Source organism: Bipolaris victoriae (genome assembly GCF_000527765.1).
Source record: "Bipolaris victoriae FI3 unplaced genomic scaffold scaffold_35, whole genome shotgun sequence".
Lineage (NCBI taxonomy): Eukaryota > Fungi > Ascomycota > Dothideomycetes > Pleosporales > Pleosporaceae > Bipolaris > Bipolaris victoriae.
Genome location: NW_014575357.1, coordinates 174,112 through 193,620, shown reverse-complemented (window position 1 = coordinate 193,620; position 19,509 = coordinate 174,112). Strand labels below are relative to the sequence as shown.

Genomic DNA, 19,509 nt, shown 5'->3' with positions numbered 1-19,509 from the left:
ATAATCACGGGATATACTACTACTATGAATAAACTACATGGTCTTACGCAGATACCACTACCATTGGTCCACACATCAACCATTCCCGTGATGATCGTGTGATTGCCAAGTGACACATAACGCCTTGATACGACGACAATATTCAATGCACGTCTCTTCACACCGTTGTGGCTTGGTCGCACGGCCTGCAACTAGCCACGTGTGCGTGCAAACACCGCCTCACATGAACATGTTCTACTCGCCGGTAAAAGAAGCAAACCCAACGCCAAACACCTTTCAACGCTGCGACTAACCCTGAAACTTTACCTACACATCTACTCGCCTCCCTTTTTTCCCCTTTGTATCCATCACCCACAACCATGAATCATCAACTCTCAATAACCATGTTGATCGCAATGCTCCTCCTACCACTCTCCTTTGTCTCGGCCTCCATCGCAGACACACCCAAAACACCGCAGAAGAAAGCCTGTGGTTGGGAACTCATGCAGAACCTCAGTGCGTCTCTCTCCCTCCCCACACAGCATCGCCCGGCCTCAACCAAACCAAATCAACCAACCAACTAACCCCTTCTAACCACCCCACTACTACTACTATCTTTCTATCTATTATTAAACCTAGGTCTTCTTTTTGGTTTTCTAACACCCGCACAGACATATCCATAGCTAGTCTGGGTACCTTGTACGCGAAACAGACAGGCGACCGTTCCCTGTGCACCCGCCAGGATGACGGCTCAGAGTACTGCACTTGCATTTATGAGTGTGGGAATGGGGTTTGGAGTTTTCGTTATCAGAGCAAGAGACATCAAGACGACAATGATGATGATCACAAGGATTATGATGAAGAGGAAGATCAAAGTACGACTGATGTCAAGGACTGGACTTGGCAACAGGGTTGTGGAAAGTATTGTCATGCTGGTGTGTGTGATGGTCAGGTTTAAGTAGATGATACTATACTATACGACTACTAGGTTTTAACCCATTTTTTTTCCTCTTGGGTTATAGTACAGCATGAGGTTATGTCCTATTTCTCTTTTTTTTACGCCGTGTCATTGTTTATTGTGGGACTATATAGGACAAGGTGTTATGTTATTAATAAAATACTAGTTGTTATGATAGATGTTAAGTACTATCATTATGACTATGACTATGACGGATAAACTATAACTAGCTATGGGGGGGAAACTCAAACTTAACCCCGTGACAATAGGAAGAATCCTAATTGGGCAAAAATAAAAAAAAACATATCTGACTAGCTATGATGTTCAACTCGCAAAAAAAGAACGACGTTGGCCAGATTCGAACTGACGCTCCCGAAGGAACAAGATTTCTAGTCTTGCGCGATAACCACTCCGCCACAACGCCTTTTGGTTATTCGATGACGTAAGCTAAAATTGCAATGTATATGAACACTATCGATAGATGGAAACAAGCAGAGAAACTACCCAACACCCTACTCTTCCCCTAATCGAAAAACTGTCCCCTTGCCTTTGTTCCCTTGATCATTCACAGGTACAACACCAATACCCCATCGCCACTGATACGACACACAGCATATTTTTAGCGTTAGGCCTTCCATCTCAACGGTATCTGACGTGTGTACCGAAGAGGCTTTGTCTTCGGGCCTTCCGGTCACCGCCCACCATGGCCCCTGCACAGCCACATCAACAGCTAAGCCTTATACTATGTGCCTGTAAACTATCCTACAGCCTTGCAACGGCTTTCGCAGTCTGTCTCTAGGTGAACATCTTCTGGTTGTTTGTTAATATCCCTATCATCTTTCTTTACAGTATACAAAGGCACGTTCTTGAGCTCAGGGGCTGTCAGCATGGTGTATCGTGGCCGGCCGTCTACTGGATGCAAAAAATGTCGTGAGCGTAGAATTAAAGTGCGTACTAGGCCGTGAGCTCGGTCCATCTCAACTGCAAGACACTTACCCAAATGAAACCACAGTGTGATGAACGCCCCGGTGGCTGCGTCAAATGCTCAGATCGCCATTTCCAATGCCCAGGATACGATCGCAACATCGACAACTTCTTCCACGATGAAACAGCCAATGTTCAAGCAAAGGCAAAGAAAGCAAAGGCAAAATCTATTGCGGCCCGCGAAGCTCAGGATGAGATCGAGGCGCGTAATCTGCGGGAGGCTTACCTACACATAATAGCCCAACAATCACCAACACCGGCCGTGACAGCGTCACTAATCGATCAAGGAATTTCCTTTTTCATGTCCTACTATACGCTTGGTGTTGATCAGCCGCCTATACAGTCTGATGAGTACTCGAAACATCTGTCGACGCATGGCTTCCACCCATTGGTCTCCACATCCATGACAGCTCTGGGCATTGCTGGAATAGCAAACCTGTACAGGGATCCTCGCTTAAAGCGTGAAGCCACTCGCTGGTATTTGGATGCCATCAAGATGACCAACGCTGCCATATCGTCGCCTACAGCTGTCACGGCCGATAGCACCCTCGCATCTATTAATCTCTTGGGCATGGTTGAAGCGACTGCCAATGAGACGAGCCTACAAGGGTGGAGCAACCATGTCGAAGGTGCTGCCTCCCTCATCAAGATGCGAGGCATGGACCAGTTTTCAACACCAGCCGGTCAGCGCATGTACCTCCATACTGTTGGGCTTCTTACTATGAACTGCATGGGAAAGGGCATGCCCCTTCCCAAATTTGTTCACGATCTCAACACTGAAGTCATAAAGCATTTAGACACAAGAGATCCTAGAAACCGCTTCTTCTTTCTCCATATCAAAACCATTGACCTTCGAGCACGCATTTTGAGTCAGCAAACACACTCGCTACCCGACATTATAGAGTCAGCGCTTGAGCTTGATAACATCGCGGCCAATATCTTCAAAGACTCAGGCCCAGAATGGGACTACGATATTGTACTATGCGAGAAACGACCAGAAATCTTTGACCACTTCTACCACGTCTATCACACAGCAATAGCTGCTCAGACTTGGAACTGGGCGCGTTACAACAGAATTTACTTTCATGATATTATCCGAAACTGTATACTAGCAGGCTTTGCGTCCACACCACCAGCCCTTGTCGGAGCAAAGTACCATGAGCAACTAGAAACGAGCGTCCGTACCTTGTACAGTTTACAATCGGACATCTTGGCCGGTATGCCGCAATTCCTACATGACGTACCCGGTGAAGTACCAAGCGAAGCGTCCGATCACACTACCAGCAACAACTCAACTCCGACGTCTGTCTCGGATGAACTCAGCGCATCACCAGCAAGCGGAGCTTCCCCCCAAACCCCCCCAAATTCACCTGCAGAGTTCCAGACTGCGCTCAAGACTCTCGATCAAAACTTCAAAGGCATGCCATCAGGCGTCGTCAAAGCTCTCATCGGCACCGGCTCAATCAAAGACCGCCTCCCCATCGTCCGCGTAGCAGGCGGTTACTCAACCGTATGGGCCCTTTATGTCGTACGTCTCCCCTCCCTCCCCTCTACTTCCCACCTTACCAGCCCATCCCTTTTACTAATTTTCTTCTCCCCCTCCCTTTCCCACAGGCCGGTTCCATGCCCATCGCCTCCCCCTCTAGCCAAGACTTCGTCGCAAAATGCATGACGCGCGTGCAAAAAGAATTCGGCATCAATCAAGCGCAGGTCTTGGGCCAGGCACTCAAGTTCAAGCGCTACCTCGCTGCAAAGGGCGCCATCCCGTTTAGTATCTGTCCTAAGTATCTACCCCCGGATTCAGAGCCGTATGTACGGCCTAAGACGAGTGTGTGATGTGTGTGTGTAGCAACAGAGAATATAGTATGGGGCGGTTTGTTATGGAAGAAAGTGGGTGTGCGAAGGGAGGTTTGGAATGTGAGGGATGGAGGAGGATGCTATCTACCATGGATGCCGGAGATGAATCGTGGTCAAAGTTTTTCCTTTTTTTCTCCAACCTGGCTACAGGGCCATCGATAACAGGGCCATCCCTGTTCGATATGTGAAACTTAAAATTCACGTCACGCTTCTTGCGTTTGATATCTTGGTCTATTTTTTTCCTATATGATTGATGACTTGATGGTTTTTCTCACGGAGAAAAAAAAAGGTTTGTAGCAAGGTCATCTTGGTTGCATCGAAGGGGAAGTGGAGAAAAGGGGGTTTATGCACGCCTGATTTGTGCGGTACTTTGGTGCGGAAATTAATGGCATGCTGGCGTGTTATGTAGCAATTGAGATAGCAAGTTTTTTCTTCTTCTTTTTGGTTATCATAGCGACTGGAGAGAGAACTTCTTTCATAAGCTCTTTTTGAACTAGATCTTGGGAAAAAGGAGGTGTGGGGAAGGAAGGTCTGAGCATGGATATGCTGAACTACGACTGTTTTGGGCTCAGGGAGGCCAATTCGATTGCTCATTATGACTCACTGATAGGCCTTCGTTGGCCAGACTCCATTACGCGATGTTCGATCTGTTGTTACGACTGCTTGGCCCGGTTTTTTCCGCTCCCGGTCACAACGTTTGGCTGTTTTCTCAACAGACATTTTCTTCAACGGGCTTTTTTTTCCAACGGATGACTCCAAGATCCTGGAAGCATATTTGTACACACAGGGCGCAAGCCAAGAGAACGTTCATGTCGTAGTGTACGGCCGTATACCTCGATATGACAGAATGATTTTGAGCATGAAGATTCGTTGGTGGAATTACTGAGTGAAAGTACTCCTCTTTATTCTGAAGGTTGTTCGATGTGATCAAGCCAACTCCAACATGGCATATCAAGAGCTGTGTCCGCCATATTTATGTAAACTTTAGGACGAAGAGGCCTCTTGGCAGCGACGTACGTACAGCATGATGTGGGAAATAACCATTTGGCAGGTTTGCCGGGGAAAACTATAGAGATGGTAGGGCGACCAGTGGAATGGCCTACGCGATGGTGCACAGATGTCAACCTTAAATTAGCCATTTACCGGACGTTGTGCCCCATTTTAAATTGCAAAGGCCCGATCCATTTTCAATATTTACATACTTATGAGCCAAGATACTTAAGGCTGTGCCGATGAGTGCATACGCGTCCAACTAATTCCGCCAACGACATAAGGCAAACTCAGAAACATCTGCTGCTCAGCTCCTGTTGTACTGGTGGGATATCTTAGTATTCTTGGTTCTGTATTGTCTTCATGGTTTGCAGGACGAATTTTAAGGAAAAACACAACGGTGTGTTGACTGCTCTTGTCTAGCTTTTACCAGGATGTTGCTTGGCAGGGCGGGTTACGTTGCCCACAGTTTTCGGGTAGCTGCATGCGTCTACGGAACTGACGAGCATGTCCGTGAGCCGTGTTGGGTACAGGTTACATTGGAATTTAAGAATGTGGAACCTTGACGATAGAACGCAAGATCCCCGTCAAAATGAGAACAACTGTATCCCAAAGCTCGATAACCGAAAGAAGAACCATGTACTTCCAGAATGTTTCCAATGGCTTGAGGAGCTTTGAGGTCTCCTTGACACGGTTATCACGTGACGTTCCGCAATGGGAAGCGCACGGGACTCGATGGCATATCTGGCTTCGCGAGAACTCGAAACGCCACCTCCTTGACAGCCCACTGCCGCAAAATCTGCTCAGCCATGTCCAAGTATCATTGCGACGTTTGATTCACCCAATATCCTTCGGTCCTTCTAAGTAGCAATTCTATGCCACGCGGCCCCAAGAGTCGACACACTGCAGCGTCCAAACATTGAGAAACATGGCTGCTGTTGATGAAACGCCATAAGCCCGTAGGCGGAAACAGATTTTCCAATGCAAATCCAGCCACCAATCTATAATTCCATGGCATTGTGGGATTGCGCCAAACACAACACAAGAATTTGAACCAATCGGAAAATATTCCAGAATCCGGTGTGGAATCAGTCATTCAGATACAGCGCACCGCACGTACTTGGAAGAAGCTGGACTAGTCGCATAAAGGCATAGATGAGATGCCGCAGGATCGATAGAGCAGAACTAGAGGCCCCATTGTCTACCCCACCGGTAATACGAGGTCCGCTATGCCAAGATACACTGCGTAGTTTTGAGCTTAAATGAACTTGGTACCGATGGGACACTGACATGGGGAGGGAGGGAGGGAGGAGCGGCGGAACAATCTTCACTTGATCAAGTGTGCATTCTAGCGTGACCACCCGTCCCGTGTCCTGAGTCGCGAGCGACTTGCAATTCAACCGCGAGGAGGTGGCGGAAAATTGCTTGACTGGCCAGGCGTTCTATCTGGAGAGCGGAAATTGTCGCGCGCCTTGGCGTCCCAGATGAACGGGATTGATGTGGACCAGTTTACGGTTTCACTACACAGCTTGGCATCTTTCCACGGGCTAGCGTCGGCGCGGCATTCTGTTTCTAGCCCAAATCGACTTGACCTGTCATGAAGCCCTACATTCCACGAAACAGATGCCATCTGGGAGGCGCGGCGTCCAATCAAGGCACCTCCTCAGGCTTTTTGATTCAGACGCATGATGCGCTGCGCTTTGGTCACGATCCCCACTGGGGAGACATTCCACCGTCTGTACCTGGAACGCCCTCGGAGCAACAATTGCTGGAGAGCGGGAGCGACAATGAAACAAGTATAAGTGCAACAAACACCCCATGAGGAAGAGGGCATCCAACATCAAATCCATTCAGTCCTTCACTTGCTTGACGCATACCACACTCTCTTCATCTTCGACTCGCTTCTATTCGTGCTATATACCACTTTTTCCAAAGCATCCCAAATCAACACACTCTCCATCAAAATGAAGTTCTCCATCGCCGTCATTGCCGCTGCTTCTGGCCTCGTCGCCGCTGGCCCTGCTGCCCCCACCCCCAACGATGCCTTCGCTCTTACCAAGCGCGCCTCTCTCCCCGTCCCCGCCTCCAAGGGATCCGTTACCCTTAAGGCACCTCAGTCCGTCAGTGGCACCTTCGATGGTGGCATGAAGACCTACGGCCGTGGTGTCAGCTGCACTGGTCAGGTTGAGGGTGGCGACAAGGACGCCGTCTTCACCGTCAAGAACGGTGGTACTCTCAAGAACGTCATCATTGGAAAGGACCAGATCGAGGGTGTCCACTGCGAGGGTTCTTGCACTATCGAGGTAGGATATTTGTCTGTTCCGTGCAAGAATGATTAGCTAATTTCAACTAGAACGTCTGGTGGGTCGACGTTTGCGAGGATGCTCTCAGTCTCAAGGGTGACGGTAACGCCGTAGTCAGGGGCGGAGGTGCCCAGGCTGCCTCTGACAAGGTCGTCCAGCACAACGGAAAGGGTACGGTTACCATTGACGGCTTCAGTAAGTTTACCCCCTACTTTCTCATCATCTAGAATTCCAAATGCTAACCAATCCTAGCCGTCGTTGACTTCGGCAAGCTCTACCGTGCTTGCGGCAACTGCAAGAACAGCGTCACCCGCAACGTTGTCGTCAAGAACGTCAAGGCCTACAACGGAAAGGTCCTGACTGGCATCAACCCCAACTTCGGTGACAGCTCCACCATCTCCAACACCTGCGCTACCTCCGTCAAGACCATCTGCGAGGAGTTCAAGGGTACCACTCCCGGAAATGAGCCTTCCTCCGTCTCCAAGGGTCCTTCCGCCAACTGCAAGTACACCGCTTCCGCTATCAAGACTTGCTAGACGCCTTATACTCGCGGTTGGTAGTAGGGTAGATGTGAGCCTGGAGAGTTTGAGACGTTGGTCTGGACTTTTGGATTTTGGATTCTTAGTGTATATACTACTTCTTTCTCAGCACATATTAATACATGCCGTGCATGTTTTTTCAAATATCAAAAGAACACAACCTCTGCTTCGTTTGTTTACTGATGCTACTTTCTACTCGACTATCTGAACGTGCCACGAACAGCTGATGTTATTACTAGCTCGTCCGGCTTATTTGATTTACCACAACGCGCGTCTTATAAGGCCCGAATACAATCCAGCTCGCATGCAGGACGGAGGAATACCAAGACAAGTCTTGGATTAGTCTTGGCGGCTTAATTTATTAGCACCCCACGGGGTCTTTTTTCACGCCACTTGTTTAATCTATCTCATGTACGCTTTGTCGTGACCTGGCTGATTCTATGGTCCCTGATAAAACCTAGTTTCCCTTTTTGGGTTCAGGATTTGCAATACACGTTCGGATCGGGATGCGCCTTTACCACCGTACTATCACTCTAAGAAAAGGATGTGCGAGCGTATAGATTCAGTCGGAATTATTCCGACCATCGGGACGAAGCATCTGCCCAGTGTTGTGGTAAATGTTAGTTCCGCACATCGCGGGACCCTGATCAGCGAGGTAACAAGCAATGCTTGGGTACCCTTGGTTGGGAGGCGGGGAGAGCTGCCGAATACGAACACGAGTGGTAAGTAGGTAAGCTCTTGGCATGCAAATACGGTCGTTGCGAGAGTCTGGGAACGCGACTTATTATGGAGAGCGGGATACAGCCGAGAGGCTTTTCCGCCTGTGCTTCGAATATGTGCGCTTTGTAAGATATGACTGGATGTATGATGAATCAAATCGGAATTGAAGTGTCTTTAAACTATACTGTGTATTCTCTATATACCAAAAGCAACTACCGACCAAGAATCGATACGTTAAGACAGGTGCCGTGGCTCTGGAAAATAGTGCTTCTGACATATGCACATGATCTTTTGAGTAGCGCAGCTATCCCATCTATACCTGCCAGTGAGGAGCACAATGTTGTCTCACCTCTCGAGCGGCTCGCACAGTGAAAACTAAGTTTTGAGCTGCTTCGATTACCTCATAGTGATCTTGATGACGAACAATGATCTTGGTAATGCACAACTTATCTTGATAATGAACAGTAATCTTGGTGAACAGTGGGGAACCACCATGAGTGTTTTCACCTGTCGAACCTGCTTCTCCATAAGTATATTTACCTATTGAATTTGCTTCCTTCGAAATGAGCAATACCAACACAAGAACCAACTATTCAACCACATACTACCACCTATTATTACTTTCAGTATATACTGAGTAATCTTGAGTAGATGATACCACCAGAGGATACTTGAAGCAACTATATACCCATAAACCCCGAGACCTTCGACACATATATACAATCATTTGTCGACCACATAGGACGACTATCCAACCGACCCGAACGACATGTGCAATATATACATCATCAGAAAACCCATGCACTGGACTGGCTCAAAGGGCGACGTCAGGAACTGGAAGAAGGATATATGGATGATTCTATCCTGCTGTTCGAGCAAGCAACCGCATTTGGCAAGCTCATATGCTGTTACGCCCAGCTCAGATCAGCCTTCTATACGGAACTTCTCACAAAGTTTTATATAAAATACTTCATCAACAAGCCAACAACCCAGCCGACCATTCGTATTCACTGAAGGGGCGCATGGTGACATTGTGGCGTTTGCTGATGTCACGAGATATCCGATTCACTCGAAGTTCTGTTTGCAACCTTGAGGTAGAGGTGCCACGCGTCCTCAATTTCACCTTCGAAAACCCACATTCACTCCGTTTGTGGGAGGATATATATTTTGATCTCAGCCTCTATCCCGTTCTTTACACTACTGACAGACGAACCCGCAGAACCCGCAGTCGAACCTCTAGAGCCTTAGATTCTGGGATACTAACAGGAAAGACGCGGCTAACTTTGCGATATACACAGGCTCACTTCTCCATCCAGCAGCAACAATCACATCATGTCTGACAAAGACCTCGATTGTAGCTTTGCCGAGGATACTCTCAGCAAAGCGGGTGGCACGATGCCTATCGACACCTTGCTTCAACCTCCTACTATCCAGTCTCATTCGGGCAACGCCCATTCTAATTTCAACGAGAACCCCCCGGCAAGCCCGAGCCTCCACCTGAAGCCTATATGTCGCCCCAAGCCTGCCACCTCTGCATGCCTCGACAAAAATCTCGTTGAAGCCAATGGCCTCTACTTCCAGAATATGGCTGACGCAGAGGCTGTCATGAACAACGTTCAGTGGCTTGCACCAGTATTCGACAGCACTATCCCACAGACTGACAAAGACCATCAGAATGTAGTCAGGAAGCTCGTGTCGGCTTTCAAAGACATGTCCATGGCTAAGGATACTGCAGAGAACGCTTACCGCAAACGGTTAACCCCAGGCGAAGCGTCGTACTACCAGGATTGGGCAATCGAGGCATGTGCTTGGGATGTCGTTGTGAGTCAACGATTGTGAAACTATATAGAAGTCTTACTGATCATGCCGCGTAGCGGATGGCCAAATCTATACACACCGATGGCTTCAGGGTTCCGATTTACGACAAGAACCTGGTCAATCACATCGGTCAAACTCAGGAGTGGACTTTTGGGGAGCGCATCGAATGGATCTGCACTGTTCTCAGGGTATGATACTCGTTTGTGTACGACAAACGGCATGCTGACTGTTACTATAGACATCCAAGAACGTCGCTGCTAACCTCATGGTATGTTCGCACTGGTCTATATAGTGCTGACCCAAGTTGCTAATGCCATTATAGAAGAACGAAAAGGCATGGAACATCATCGGTGCACCTCATAAGATGTACCAGAGCACATTGACCAATACCGTTGCCAACGCCAACCGCGGAGCATGGGTCAAGAGCGGCCGTCAAGCAGACACTGAGCATCAAGCTCGTGTCAGCAAGCGTAGGAAGACGATCAATTCCTCGGACGACCAGAAGGATGGCATCGGCAATGCTTCTGACACGGGCAACGGAGCCTCGAAGCCACAGAGCGACGCAGTCACTCAGCTCGGTAAGCACAATGGCCATTAAAATTATACTGATTACTATATCTAACGATTCTGCCAACCGCTCAGCTGAGTATAGGAAGCTCATGTATACACCTGTCACTCCTCCCCCACCATCGAACGACGCGATGACCACTCCACAGACACTGGTCTCTTCTCCCCCGTTGAACGACGCGACGACCCCTACTCCACCGGCACCAATCCGCTCTTCAGATCGTTCATTCTCGTCCTTCACAGACTACGAACGTGACGCCGAGATCATTGCCCTCATGCATGGACCACTGCCAAAGGGCGACGACGAAGAGAAGCGCGGCACCAAGCGACGGTACAAAAAAACCACCATCAACAAGAACGACATCGTTGAGGGATCCAGCAGTGCAAAGAATACGTCCAGCAACACTATCAACAAGAACGACATTGTTGAGGAGGCTGCCGGTACGAAGAATACTTTCGGCAGGGTATATAAGAAATTAGCTACCTTTCCTCTCGCTTCCCGTACGAAAGATGGGTCCGGCTCCGCAAGTTCGCACGCAGATACCTCTTCCAACAACGAGGGCAGCTCATCTTAGCTCAGCGATCGAGACGATGGTTGCTATGACGATTGCAAGGACGTTGGCTTCACTGCGTGGTGCTCACTGAGCAACACAGCTGGCTCACTAGTTTGATACTGACGCATGAGCGTCGCTTCAGCACACATACTTGCATGGATTGTCAGAGGGTACATAGAAGGTTGGGGCTTGCTAGTTGGGCGCTTTGACGTCCTGGATTCTTACGAGAATGCGTGCGTGCGACTCATGGGTTAGTAGATCTACTTGCATGAGTCGCAGGCCTACGGTTGAATGCTCCACTACTTCCATAGCATCGGCACCTATAGTGCACATCATTACCTGATGCCCAGTAGCATGTTTACACATTGCTCGAGTCTAGGATAGAATATACTGGACAGTCTAACAAATTGCCATGTAAAAAGCTTATGCGATTCCCCTTCTTGTTCTCCTTGTGCTTCGCGGTCCAATCATGCCACCCTCTCCCTTTACTCCCTGCGTCTTGAGGCTAGCAACGAGAATCTCGACAGCGTTGAACGAGTCAATCGGACCCAGACCCTCCGTCTTTCCGTCGAGCATCGCCGTTGCAGCCCGACTAACAATAGCTTTTGCTTCCAGACTGACTTCTGGCAGTATCTCCGCCGTCGCACCCAACCACCTCGCTAACAGACCCTTGAACGAGACCTGATCGGTATTACAGGCCTCCTCTCCCTCTTTACCCTCACACTTTTCCTCCCACAGGGCCCCAGTCTCGTGATTAACAAACGTGCGGTTTGCGGATTGGATAAAGCCTCTTGTCCTCTGGACCCATTTTGCATCGCCAGTCTGTACCGCCATGACTGCGCTGCCGTACATGTACACGCCGACGTTGTAACTCCACTTGTTGTGGTTCAGATCCGCACATCCATTCTTCTCGTCGGTGCCGTCAAATACGTCGAACTGATCGCTCACAAGCCCCACATGCAGGCTCCAATCGTACACCTTCTCTGCCCACTCTTGAGCTTCCTTGGCGGCAGTTTCGTTGGTAGCTGCCGATAGTTTTCCCAGGCGTGCAGCAAGTTGGAACATCAGGCCGTTGGAAATGCTGTTTTTGTAAAAGAAGCCATCGTCGCCGTCGCCCTTTGCAATCTTCCAGCCTAGACCGCCTTTGCATCCTGCTGCTCCCTTCTTCTCGTTACCCCATCGTTCTCTCTGCTGCGCAAAGACGTTGCGCGCAAGGTCGATCCATGGTACACTTCCTGGGGCCTCGGGGAATTTGAGCTCAGCTGCCGTGGCAGCAGCAAGGGCCCACCATGTCTGGTCGTCGTTACCGGTGGCATCGATGGTGAGGAAGTCATTGGTTGGTGTCGCTTGGCTGAGAATGGTTTGTTCGAGTAGTGGTTCATATTGGCGGTCTCCGGTCACATCGGTATATGTAAGCAGCGCATCGACGGCACAGCCAGATTGCCACCACCAAAATGGTTGGGGAAACAAAGCGAGATTTGGGTTGGGAAAGCTGGCTTTGAGGGATCCTGCGACACGTGGGGCTGTAGCGAGTAATGTGGCAGGCGCTGGTGCTGGTGGTTGAGAAGCAATCGCTGCGGATTGAAGAACGACGGTTATAGCGTTGGCAAAATTGGGTGGTATCATATTGGTCAGAATAATAACAAAAAAACAATAAAAAAATGATTGTAGGTAAATTTCGTGAAAAGGTAAGGAACGAGGTTGCAGCAACGACCTTGCGCAGTGAAATGAATGTAGTGTGGCACGCAGTACCAAAGGCTTCAAAGGAATGTGAAGTAAAGAACGGAAAACGTCGAAAACGACGAGGCAGAGGCCGTTAAGAAAAACGAGTGATTCGCAAACCAAGACAAGTGGAAGGAAGGACGGAGCGAGTGGTAGGACCCAGTCAAATCATTGCCACAGAAGGATTCGACTCAGCCTACTGATACTAAGCCACACCACTGCATATCTCCTTTTTCATGGCACGGATTCTAGAATTCGGTTCGACATCATAGGCCATCCACTTAAATTTGAACGCGTCGTACTGCTAATTAGCACTGTTGAGTTGTCTCCACCCACACATCCCACTTTATGGCCGAAGGCTGTGGCCAGCTCTTATCGCCAAATCAATGCACACGCATGCGTTGTGCAACAAGAGATTTTCCCATCTTCCTATTCGCATATCCGTATCTTTCGCCCACGTTGCCGAGCGTATACCCCTGATTTTCAGGTAGCGACCCAGTTTTATGTCGTTAGATCCCTGTACGGCCGAGCCAAATCCTGAAACACGCCATGCCATGTACCCGCTGAGGCGTGATTGGCTGCATGTGCAAAATTCCTGAGGTGTCCAACGGTATCCAAATAAAGAAACCTCTCCGATTTGGACGGACGAAACCGTTGAAAGCCAAATCAAGATTGTGTGTTTATGCTGAGTTGCTGACATGTGTATGCTCCGGCAGGGCGTGGTAGGGTGTTGTTAATGTGTGCAAGTGGTGATGGCAAACCATGTACACAATCAGAATTCGCGATGCGCTTTATGATTGCATTGATCTACGACCGTATGAATATGTCGATCGTCATATGTACGTAGAGGTTTCTGGAGTGACGAGGGCAGATATAATACTTCTGGCCGGTTATTCATAGCGCAGGAACGCGACACCCTTGCTCTTATCGATAACTTGTAACCCACGCGTTCTATTAGCGGGATTGTTGTTTAAGCAGATGAGTTCCTGGTGTCCTCGTGTTTGCGCATTGTTTCGGTGGATTGATTCGCGTGTAGTTGGCCACGGACCAAACCGCTGAAGATTGTTAGCACTGCTCCATGTTCCGATCAATACGCCATACCATCGCGCCTATCGAACACTGTTTCTTCCATCACAACTTTGTTCTGTGAGCCTCGCAGTTCGATGCGTTACGGGAGCTTCGCAAAGCATTGTCGCGTTCCCATAATTTGCACGTTAGGCATCTCCACTCTGCCCTTATGCTTTTCTCCTCCTCTTACATCCGAGCATGGAAGTAAATGTCGCTGTAACTGACTGATTGAAACCGATTGTTAATGGAATAGCTGCAGTGGGTAGTAATGGGTGTGCGACAAGTGGACGAGACGTGTCATCTAAACCGAGCCAGGCGCCATGGCATCGTGGCACGGTTAAAGGGCCGAGATGAATAACATGTAGTCACCATCTGCCGTGCCGAGGGTCCAACTCCACGGTCATGGCACGGGAAGGCGTAAGCTCCGAGGATGCTACACTGAGAAAACAAAAGCAACTTGGTGAGAGCAGCTTGGCTGATAAGATAAGAACTATGTCGTCATCGTGCTACTGAACATCCTCAGCTTCAAGCCATCACCTTCAGACCTGGCAACTTGAAAAAGAGACAGATTTACCCGCATGTAGCCTCTTCCCGAGTATCTCAAAGACTACGTGCCACACTACACTATGACTAGTTGCGCAATCTTCCACAGCATGGTACCTTCAGATCTATAATAGATCTGGCTCCCGACACGATCCGGCGGTTAGCCATTAAGCGGAAAATCTACAAGCCCCCCTCTCCAAAAACAACTAAGCGCGATCGCATCGAATCTACAATTTGCACGATCATCTTGCTTCGATCGGATTATGCGGGGAACACCCCCTCTATGCGGCTGCTGGCTTACAACCACGCACGAGTAACACCGATGGAGCCAATGGAGCTCTCATAATGACGTCGCGGAGCATGCATGTTGGACCAGGAAGTAGTTCCCAACAAATATGATTTAAAAAGGACGGGTGGAGGAGGGTATTTGGGAACTGGAATTAACTAGTTGAGTTTGTACACTGCGCTTCCAACGTGCGAAATTGATTCAACCTTTCCTTGACAAACATGCCTTCCATGAACTCTACCGTACGTGCTTTCCGCTGAGAAAGCCAACCAAGATACATGTCTCGTAAGAGAAAGGGTCTAACAATAGTGCCAGGTCTTCCACGCATATGCGTATGGCACGGCATTCTGGTACGGCCTGCGTGGCTTGTGTCGTGTATACGACCCCATAATGGTCATCGGATGTACGTATACAAACCCCCTTTCAACCAGAAAACCTCCTCCAATCCACACCAAACTAACAATAATGTCCAAGGGTTCCGTCCCCCCTCGCAACTGAACCTCGCACCCAACGACCTCGAAACATACAACGTGCGCAACGACGGCTGGTGCCTCATCACACTCGCTCTAGTCCTCATTTCCCTCACCAACGCCGTACCGTTTACCGCGGAGTCGGCGAAGAAGTTTTCGTCGGTGCCGTATGCTAAAGCCATTGTCGCGGCGACGATCTTTCACCACGTCGCGACGGGTATCGGTGCGTACCAGCATTATAAGTTGCCGAGTCATTACAACACCAGCATGGGCATTGGCGTTTGGGGCAACATTTGGTTGTCACTTACTGGGTTGTTTACGCTGGCTTTGCTGCAGAGCGATGCGGGAGATATGTCTGTTAAGCAGGCTGCGCAGAAAGTGAAATAAGTGCGCCGGTGCTTTTGGTGGATATCTACCTTTGGGAGACCCTCAAGTTGGAGAGGCAGTAGAGTTAAAAGTCGGTGATTGGAATGTAAAGCAGTGGCATGGTAGCCTTTCACTGCGGCTAGGGAAGAAGAGTAAGAGAGAGTACGGGGTTGTACAGCTAGTTGCTCTAATAACAAAGTCTGAATCGCATAACCAGATATAACATATCAACATTAATATGCAAAAAAGAACATATCTGCACTTCATCTCCTCCCCACACCCTCTCACACACACCCCAGCAACTCCCCACACTCCTCCACATACCCCCTAAACTTCCACCCCTCCCTCTTCATACCACACGGCGTACAATACCCATCATAACCCTGATACACCATCTGCAGCCTACACCTCGCCGACTGGCGATACGGCACAACGCCCACCTGACCGAAATAGTACGGCTCGTTAATCCGGTTCAGCGCCCTGCGCACATCGCGGCATGGTTGGGCTTGGATGTAGTTGTGGTGGTTGCAGTGGAGCCAGTATTTGTCAATGTCTTTGCACATTGTTTTCTTTTCTTTTTTCTTTAGTGGTATCTAACTTTTGAATTCTGTCATATTGGTTTCTCAAATGTCTGGGATTTCGGTGAAGGGGGGCAAGATTTTGGTGTGGCCCTTGGAGAGAATAAAGTAAAAGTGTGGGGTCAACTTGGATCTATATATATATAGGTGAATCTTTTTTTTTGGAGGTAAAAATCATTTTTTCCCTCTTTTCCCACATTTATAAGCATTAGGGGAGATGCAATGGAAGCGATTTGTTCCGGGGCAAATTGGTCTTCTTGCATGGTTGTGTAGCATTAGGATGCGAAAATCGTTGGTCGTGGGGAAGAGGGAGCGCTCAGGCCAATCGCTGCTACTATCATGTTATCTCTCTCCAAATCTTTGGAAAAAAAGGGGAGAGATGCCTCGTACGCCAGACCCCCCCCCGCCCCCCTGTCTAGATGGTGGGCTGTATCCGTACTGAGCAGTGTATGGCTTTGGCGGATCAGATCCGCAACTTGAGTTTCGCGGCAGTGGCTGAGAAGATATAGCGCATACGTATTTCTGTAACGTCGAGACACGTAATGACAAGGCTTGAGGTTGTATTTTGGGATACGGGAACTATTTTACTCAGCCCCTTGTTGGAAAGCGAATCAAATACGGTAGGACGTTGCACAAGTACGGGTAGAATTGTGGAAATAGGGCTGACTAGGCTTACTTGGATTGATATTCCGGGAATTGGGTTTGATGAACGGCAATCTTTTCCATCGGTACAGTAGGTAGCGATGTCCCGGTGCCCCGTTGGGCTAGGGATGTTGGTATTGGAAGTCACATTCGTGACGACGATGTTTGCTGCAGGATACTAATTGTGTATCAATAACGTGACCAGCTCTCGGGCTATGTCCCGATGGGCCAGAACGAGAAGATCAACATAGCGATACAATGGCACCTGGTGACCGTTTGCCTGAAAAGGTTCTTTAGCTGGTACTAAATGTTACACCGGCACTTTCTGTAGTAGCGCACAAACAGGAAGTATCCCTAGATCAAAGGATGTGCTGATGTAGGATATAGATCAGACCACCTACAGTGAACTTCTTGATGAATCTTGTACTTTTCAGGATTTACGGTCCCAATCTCTGGAGATCCCTATTCTCAGATCATGACAACTGATGAGTAGTCAGAAAATTATGTACGATGTGGAATCAAGAAGTACACTTTTCTTTATGGACACTGCTATGGACTGCCTTAGTCATTATATCACAGATGTAAGATCGATATGTTATACGTCTCAGTTATAGCAGAAGTCTGTATCGAGTAAGTTCCCGCGCAGTAGTAGACCTATGAAGTGGTCTACGCCTGAGTACTAGTGTGAATATCGCTGTGAGCAGCTTAGTCACATGACTAGGGACACGGGTTTGCGAGGAATTCACTATCTACAAAGACTATGACTATAGTCCTTGAGTAATACATTCACATCACACAATGAGAAAGGAAAAAGTGCACAGCATTCAATTTGAGTAAAAAAAAGATTGATTCGAGTCCTTGAGGAGCTCTTCATGGAATGGCCATGTTGGGGTATTCTTTCTAAAAATGCTAAAATCAAAAACGCCAATGGATGTATGCAAGGGGGTATCGTCCGTATCCATATCCCAGAACCGAAAGAAAGAAAACAAAAACACGCCAACGCTATGTGAAAAATCAAAGGGAGCATGATTCGCCTGTGCATCGTTGATCGTGCGTCATCATCGTACTCGTTTGTACCAGTGGCCTGCCACAGGAGACAAGGTTTTTGGGGAGTATACAAAGGAAAGACATGAAGACGACATGAAAAAAAGGAAAGTTATAGTCGTTGAAAAAATGAATGGGGCTTGTTCCTAAATCAATCCGCGGAACTTGGCACCGTTCTTGTGATAGATGCTGCGGACCGACGCCGGAGGAGTAGTGATGACTGGCGCAATAGGCTGAGTGGCAGCAGGTGCGGTGACAGTGACCATGACGGTGGTTGTGACGACGGAAACGCCGTCGTTGCCAGACTGGGAAGGGGTGGGCACGACACCAGGAGGGGCACTGAAGGTTGGGATCGCAACCGCAGATGTAGTTGGAATGGCGGAGCGAGTGCTGTTGGAGAAGGGTGGTCCACCAGTAGGAATAGAAGGAAGAGCGGTGCCGGTCGCAGAAGGAATGCCACCATCAGAGTCGCCTCCTCCGGAAAGAAGAGAGGTAACAGGGCCCATCTCGCGCTTCAACGGCATCTCATTGTAAAGTGCAGTTCGCGCACTCCAGTCGCTGACAGCAGTGCTGACAGCATCCTGCTGGCCCATGGCGTATTCAGACATGTCAGCGTAGTCAAGAGCCTGCATTGCGACTTTGGGAGATGCAACGTCGACATCGATGCAGGTGCTGTAGTATTCATCCTTGCCCTTGTCGAGACCTGGTGTCTTTCCAGGAAGAGAAGTCCACTGCCACACCCAGTACAAAGTGTAGGCCTTGTCAAGCTCGACGTCTTCTGGGAGCTTCACGTCTGTTTCGCAGTACATGACTGAGTTGGCAGGGCCAGTCTCTGGTGTGTTGGCCATGTAGGCGGGGTCGGCTACCTTGCGTTCCATGGCGACGGGGGTCTCGTTGTTCAAGTAGCAGCGGCCATCATCGTAGTCGTTCATGGCTAGCAAAACTCCGCGCTTGTCACCACCCTGACCATCCTGGGTCCACTGAAGGACATCGAAAAGCTTCTCGTCGGTCTTTGGCTCTTTTGTACCATAGACGTAGACGGTGCCGCCTTTTTCTGGCTTTTCGGGGTTGTTTTGTGGAAGTGTGACGTGACCGTTCTCCTGGTAGCGGATGGCGACGAAGCCACCAGGCACAGTCTTGAGGCGTGGGAACTTGTCCGAGGATTGTTTTTGCTCTCGCTGCGTTGGTGCACAGAGTAGTTGGTCGGCGTCGATGAAGACCTTGCCCTCGGTATTGGACTCGGGCATCCTCCAGGTCATGGAGTTGTCTGTATCCTTCCCATCGGGGCCTTTCTGACCCCGATCGACCATGCCTCGCGGATAGCCATAGGCGCCCACGTATTTGCCTTTGTCGTCGATGTTGCGGAGCTGCTCTCCCCAACTGTGGGAGTGGACTAGGGGAAAAGCGGCGAGTGCCGCAACGATGGTATTCCGTACAGAAGGCATTGTGATATGTATGTATGTGTGTGTGGTGGAAGTTACTCAGTGATTGTGTCTGGAGAAAACAAAGAGCTTGTAGAAT

General features: G+C 49.1%; 8 protein-coding genes across 8 annotated transcripts; 6 read left to right on the top strand and 2 right to left on the bottom strand.

Moving 5' to 3' along the window:
- Nucleotides 1-359: 359 nt before the first annotated feature.
- COCVIDRAFT_97132 (hypothetical protein) lies at nt 360-937 on the top strand (the record flags this gene model as incomplete). The annotated part of the gene is made up of 3 exons (XM_014701950.1): nt 360-495; nt 651-782; nt 843-937. The coding sequence occupies 3 exons, from the start codon at nt 360-362 to the stop codon at nt 935-937; spliced, it is 363 nt and encodes a 120-aa protein (XP_014557436.1).
- A 1,000-nt stretch (nt 938-1,937) lies between these two features.
- Nucleotides 1,938-3,757, top strand: COCVIDRAFT_25991 (hypothetical protein; the record flags this gene model as incomplete). The annotated part of the gene is made up of 2 exons (XM_014701889.1): nt 1,938-3,449; nt 3,536-3,757. 2 exons carry the CDS (start codon nt 1,938-1,940, stop codon nt 3,755-3,757), a joined length of 1,734 nt encoding a protein of 577 aa, XP_014557375.1.
- A 2,975-nt stretch (nt 3,758-6,732) lies between these two features.
- COCVIDRAFT_97287 (polysaccharide lyase family 3 protein) lies at nt 6,733-7,607 on the top strand (the record flags this gene model as incomplete). The annotated part of the gene is made up of 3 exons (XM_014701949.1): nt 6,733-7,071; nt 7,122-7,266; nt 7,324-7,607. The coding sequence occupies 3 exons, from the start codon at nt 6,733-6,735 to the stop codon at nt 7,605-7,607; spliced, it is 768 nt and encodes a 255-aa protein (XP_014557435.1).
- A 2,118-nt stretch (nt 7,608-9,725) lies between these two features.
- COCVIDRAFT_37127 (hypothetical protein) lies at nt 9,726-10,746 on the top strand (the record flags this gene model as incomplete). Its single annotated transcript, XM_014701948.1, has 4 exons — nt 9,726-10,151; nt 10,205-10,336; nt 10,387-10,416; nt 10,471-10,746. The coding sequence occupies 4 exons, from the start codon at nt 9,726-9,728 to the stop codon at nt 10,744-10,746; spliced, it is 864 nt and encodes a 287-aa protein (XP_014557434.1).
- A 946-nt stretch (nt 10,747-11,692) lies between these two features.
- Nucleotides 11,693-12,895, bottom strand: COCVIDRAFT_97274 (glycoside hydrolase family 76 protein; the record flags this gene model as incomplete). The annotated part of the gene is made up of 1 exon (XM_014701947.1): nt 11,693-12,895. One exon carries the CDS (start codon nt 12,893-12,895, stop codon nt 11,693-11,695), a length of 1,203 nt encoding a protein of 400 aa, XP_014557433.1.
- Nucleotides 12,896-14,461: 1,566 nt separating this feature from the next.
- On the top strand, nt 14,462-14,948 carry COCVIDRAFT_15364 (hypothetical protein; the record flags this gene model as incomplete). Its single annotated transcript, XM_014701874.1, has 3 exons — nt 14,462-14,476; nt 14,583-14,654; nt 14,694-14,948. The coding sequence occupies 3 exons, from the start codon at nt 14,462-14,464 to the stop codon at nt 14,946-14,948; spliced, it is 342 nt and encodes a 113-aa protein (XP_014557360.1).
- A 161-nt stretch (nt 14,949-15,109) lies between these two features.
- COCVIDRAFT_25987 (hypothetical protein) lies at nt 15,110-15,745 on the top strand (the record flags this gene model as incomplete). Its single annotated transcript, XM_014701888.1, has 3 exons — nt 15,110-15,130; nt 15,204-15,291; nt 15,363-15,745. 3 exons carry the CDS (start codon nt 15,110-15,112, stop codon nt 15,743-15,745), a joined length of 492 nt encoding a protein of 163 aa, XP_014557374.1.
- Nucleotides 15,746-18,134: 2,389 nt separating this feature from the next.
- On the bottom strand, nt 18,135-19,433 carry COCVIDRAFT_15362 (hypothetical protein; the record flags this gene model as incomplete). The annotated part of the gene is made up of 1 exon (XM_014701873.1): nt 18,135-19,433. The coding sequence occupies one exon, from the start codon at nt 19,431-19,433 to the stop codon at nt 18,135-18,137; it is 1,299 nt and encodes a 432-aa protein (XP_014557359.1).
- Nucleotides 19,434-19,509: the final 76 nt, after the last annotated feature.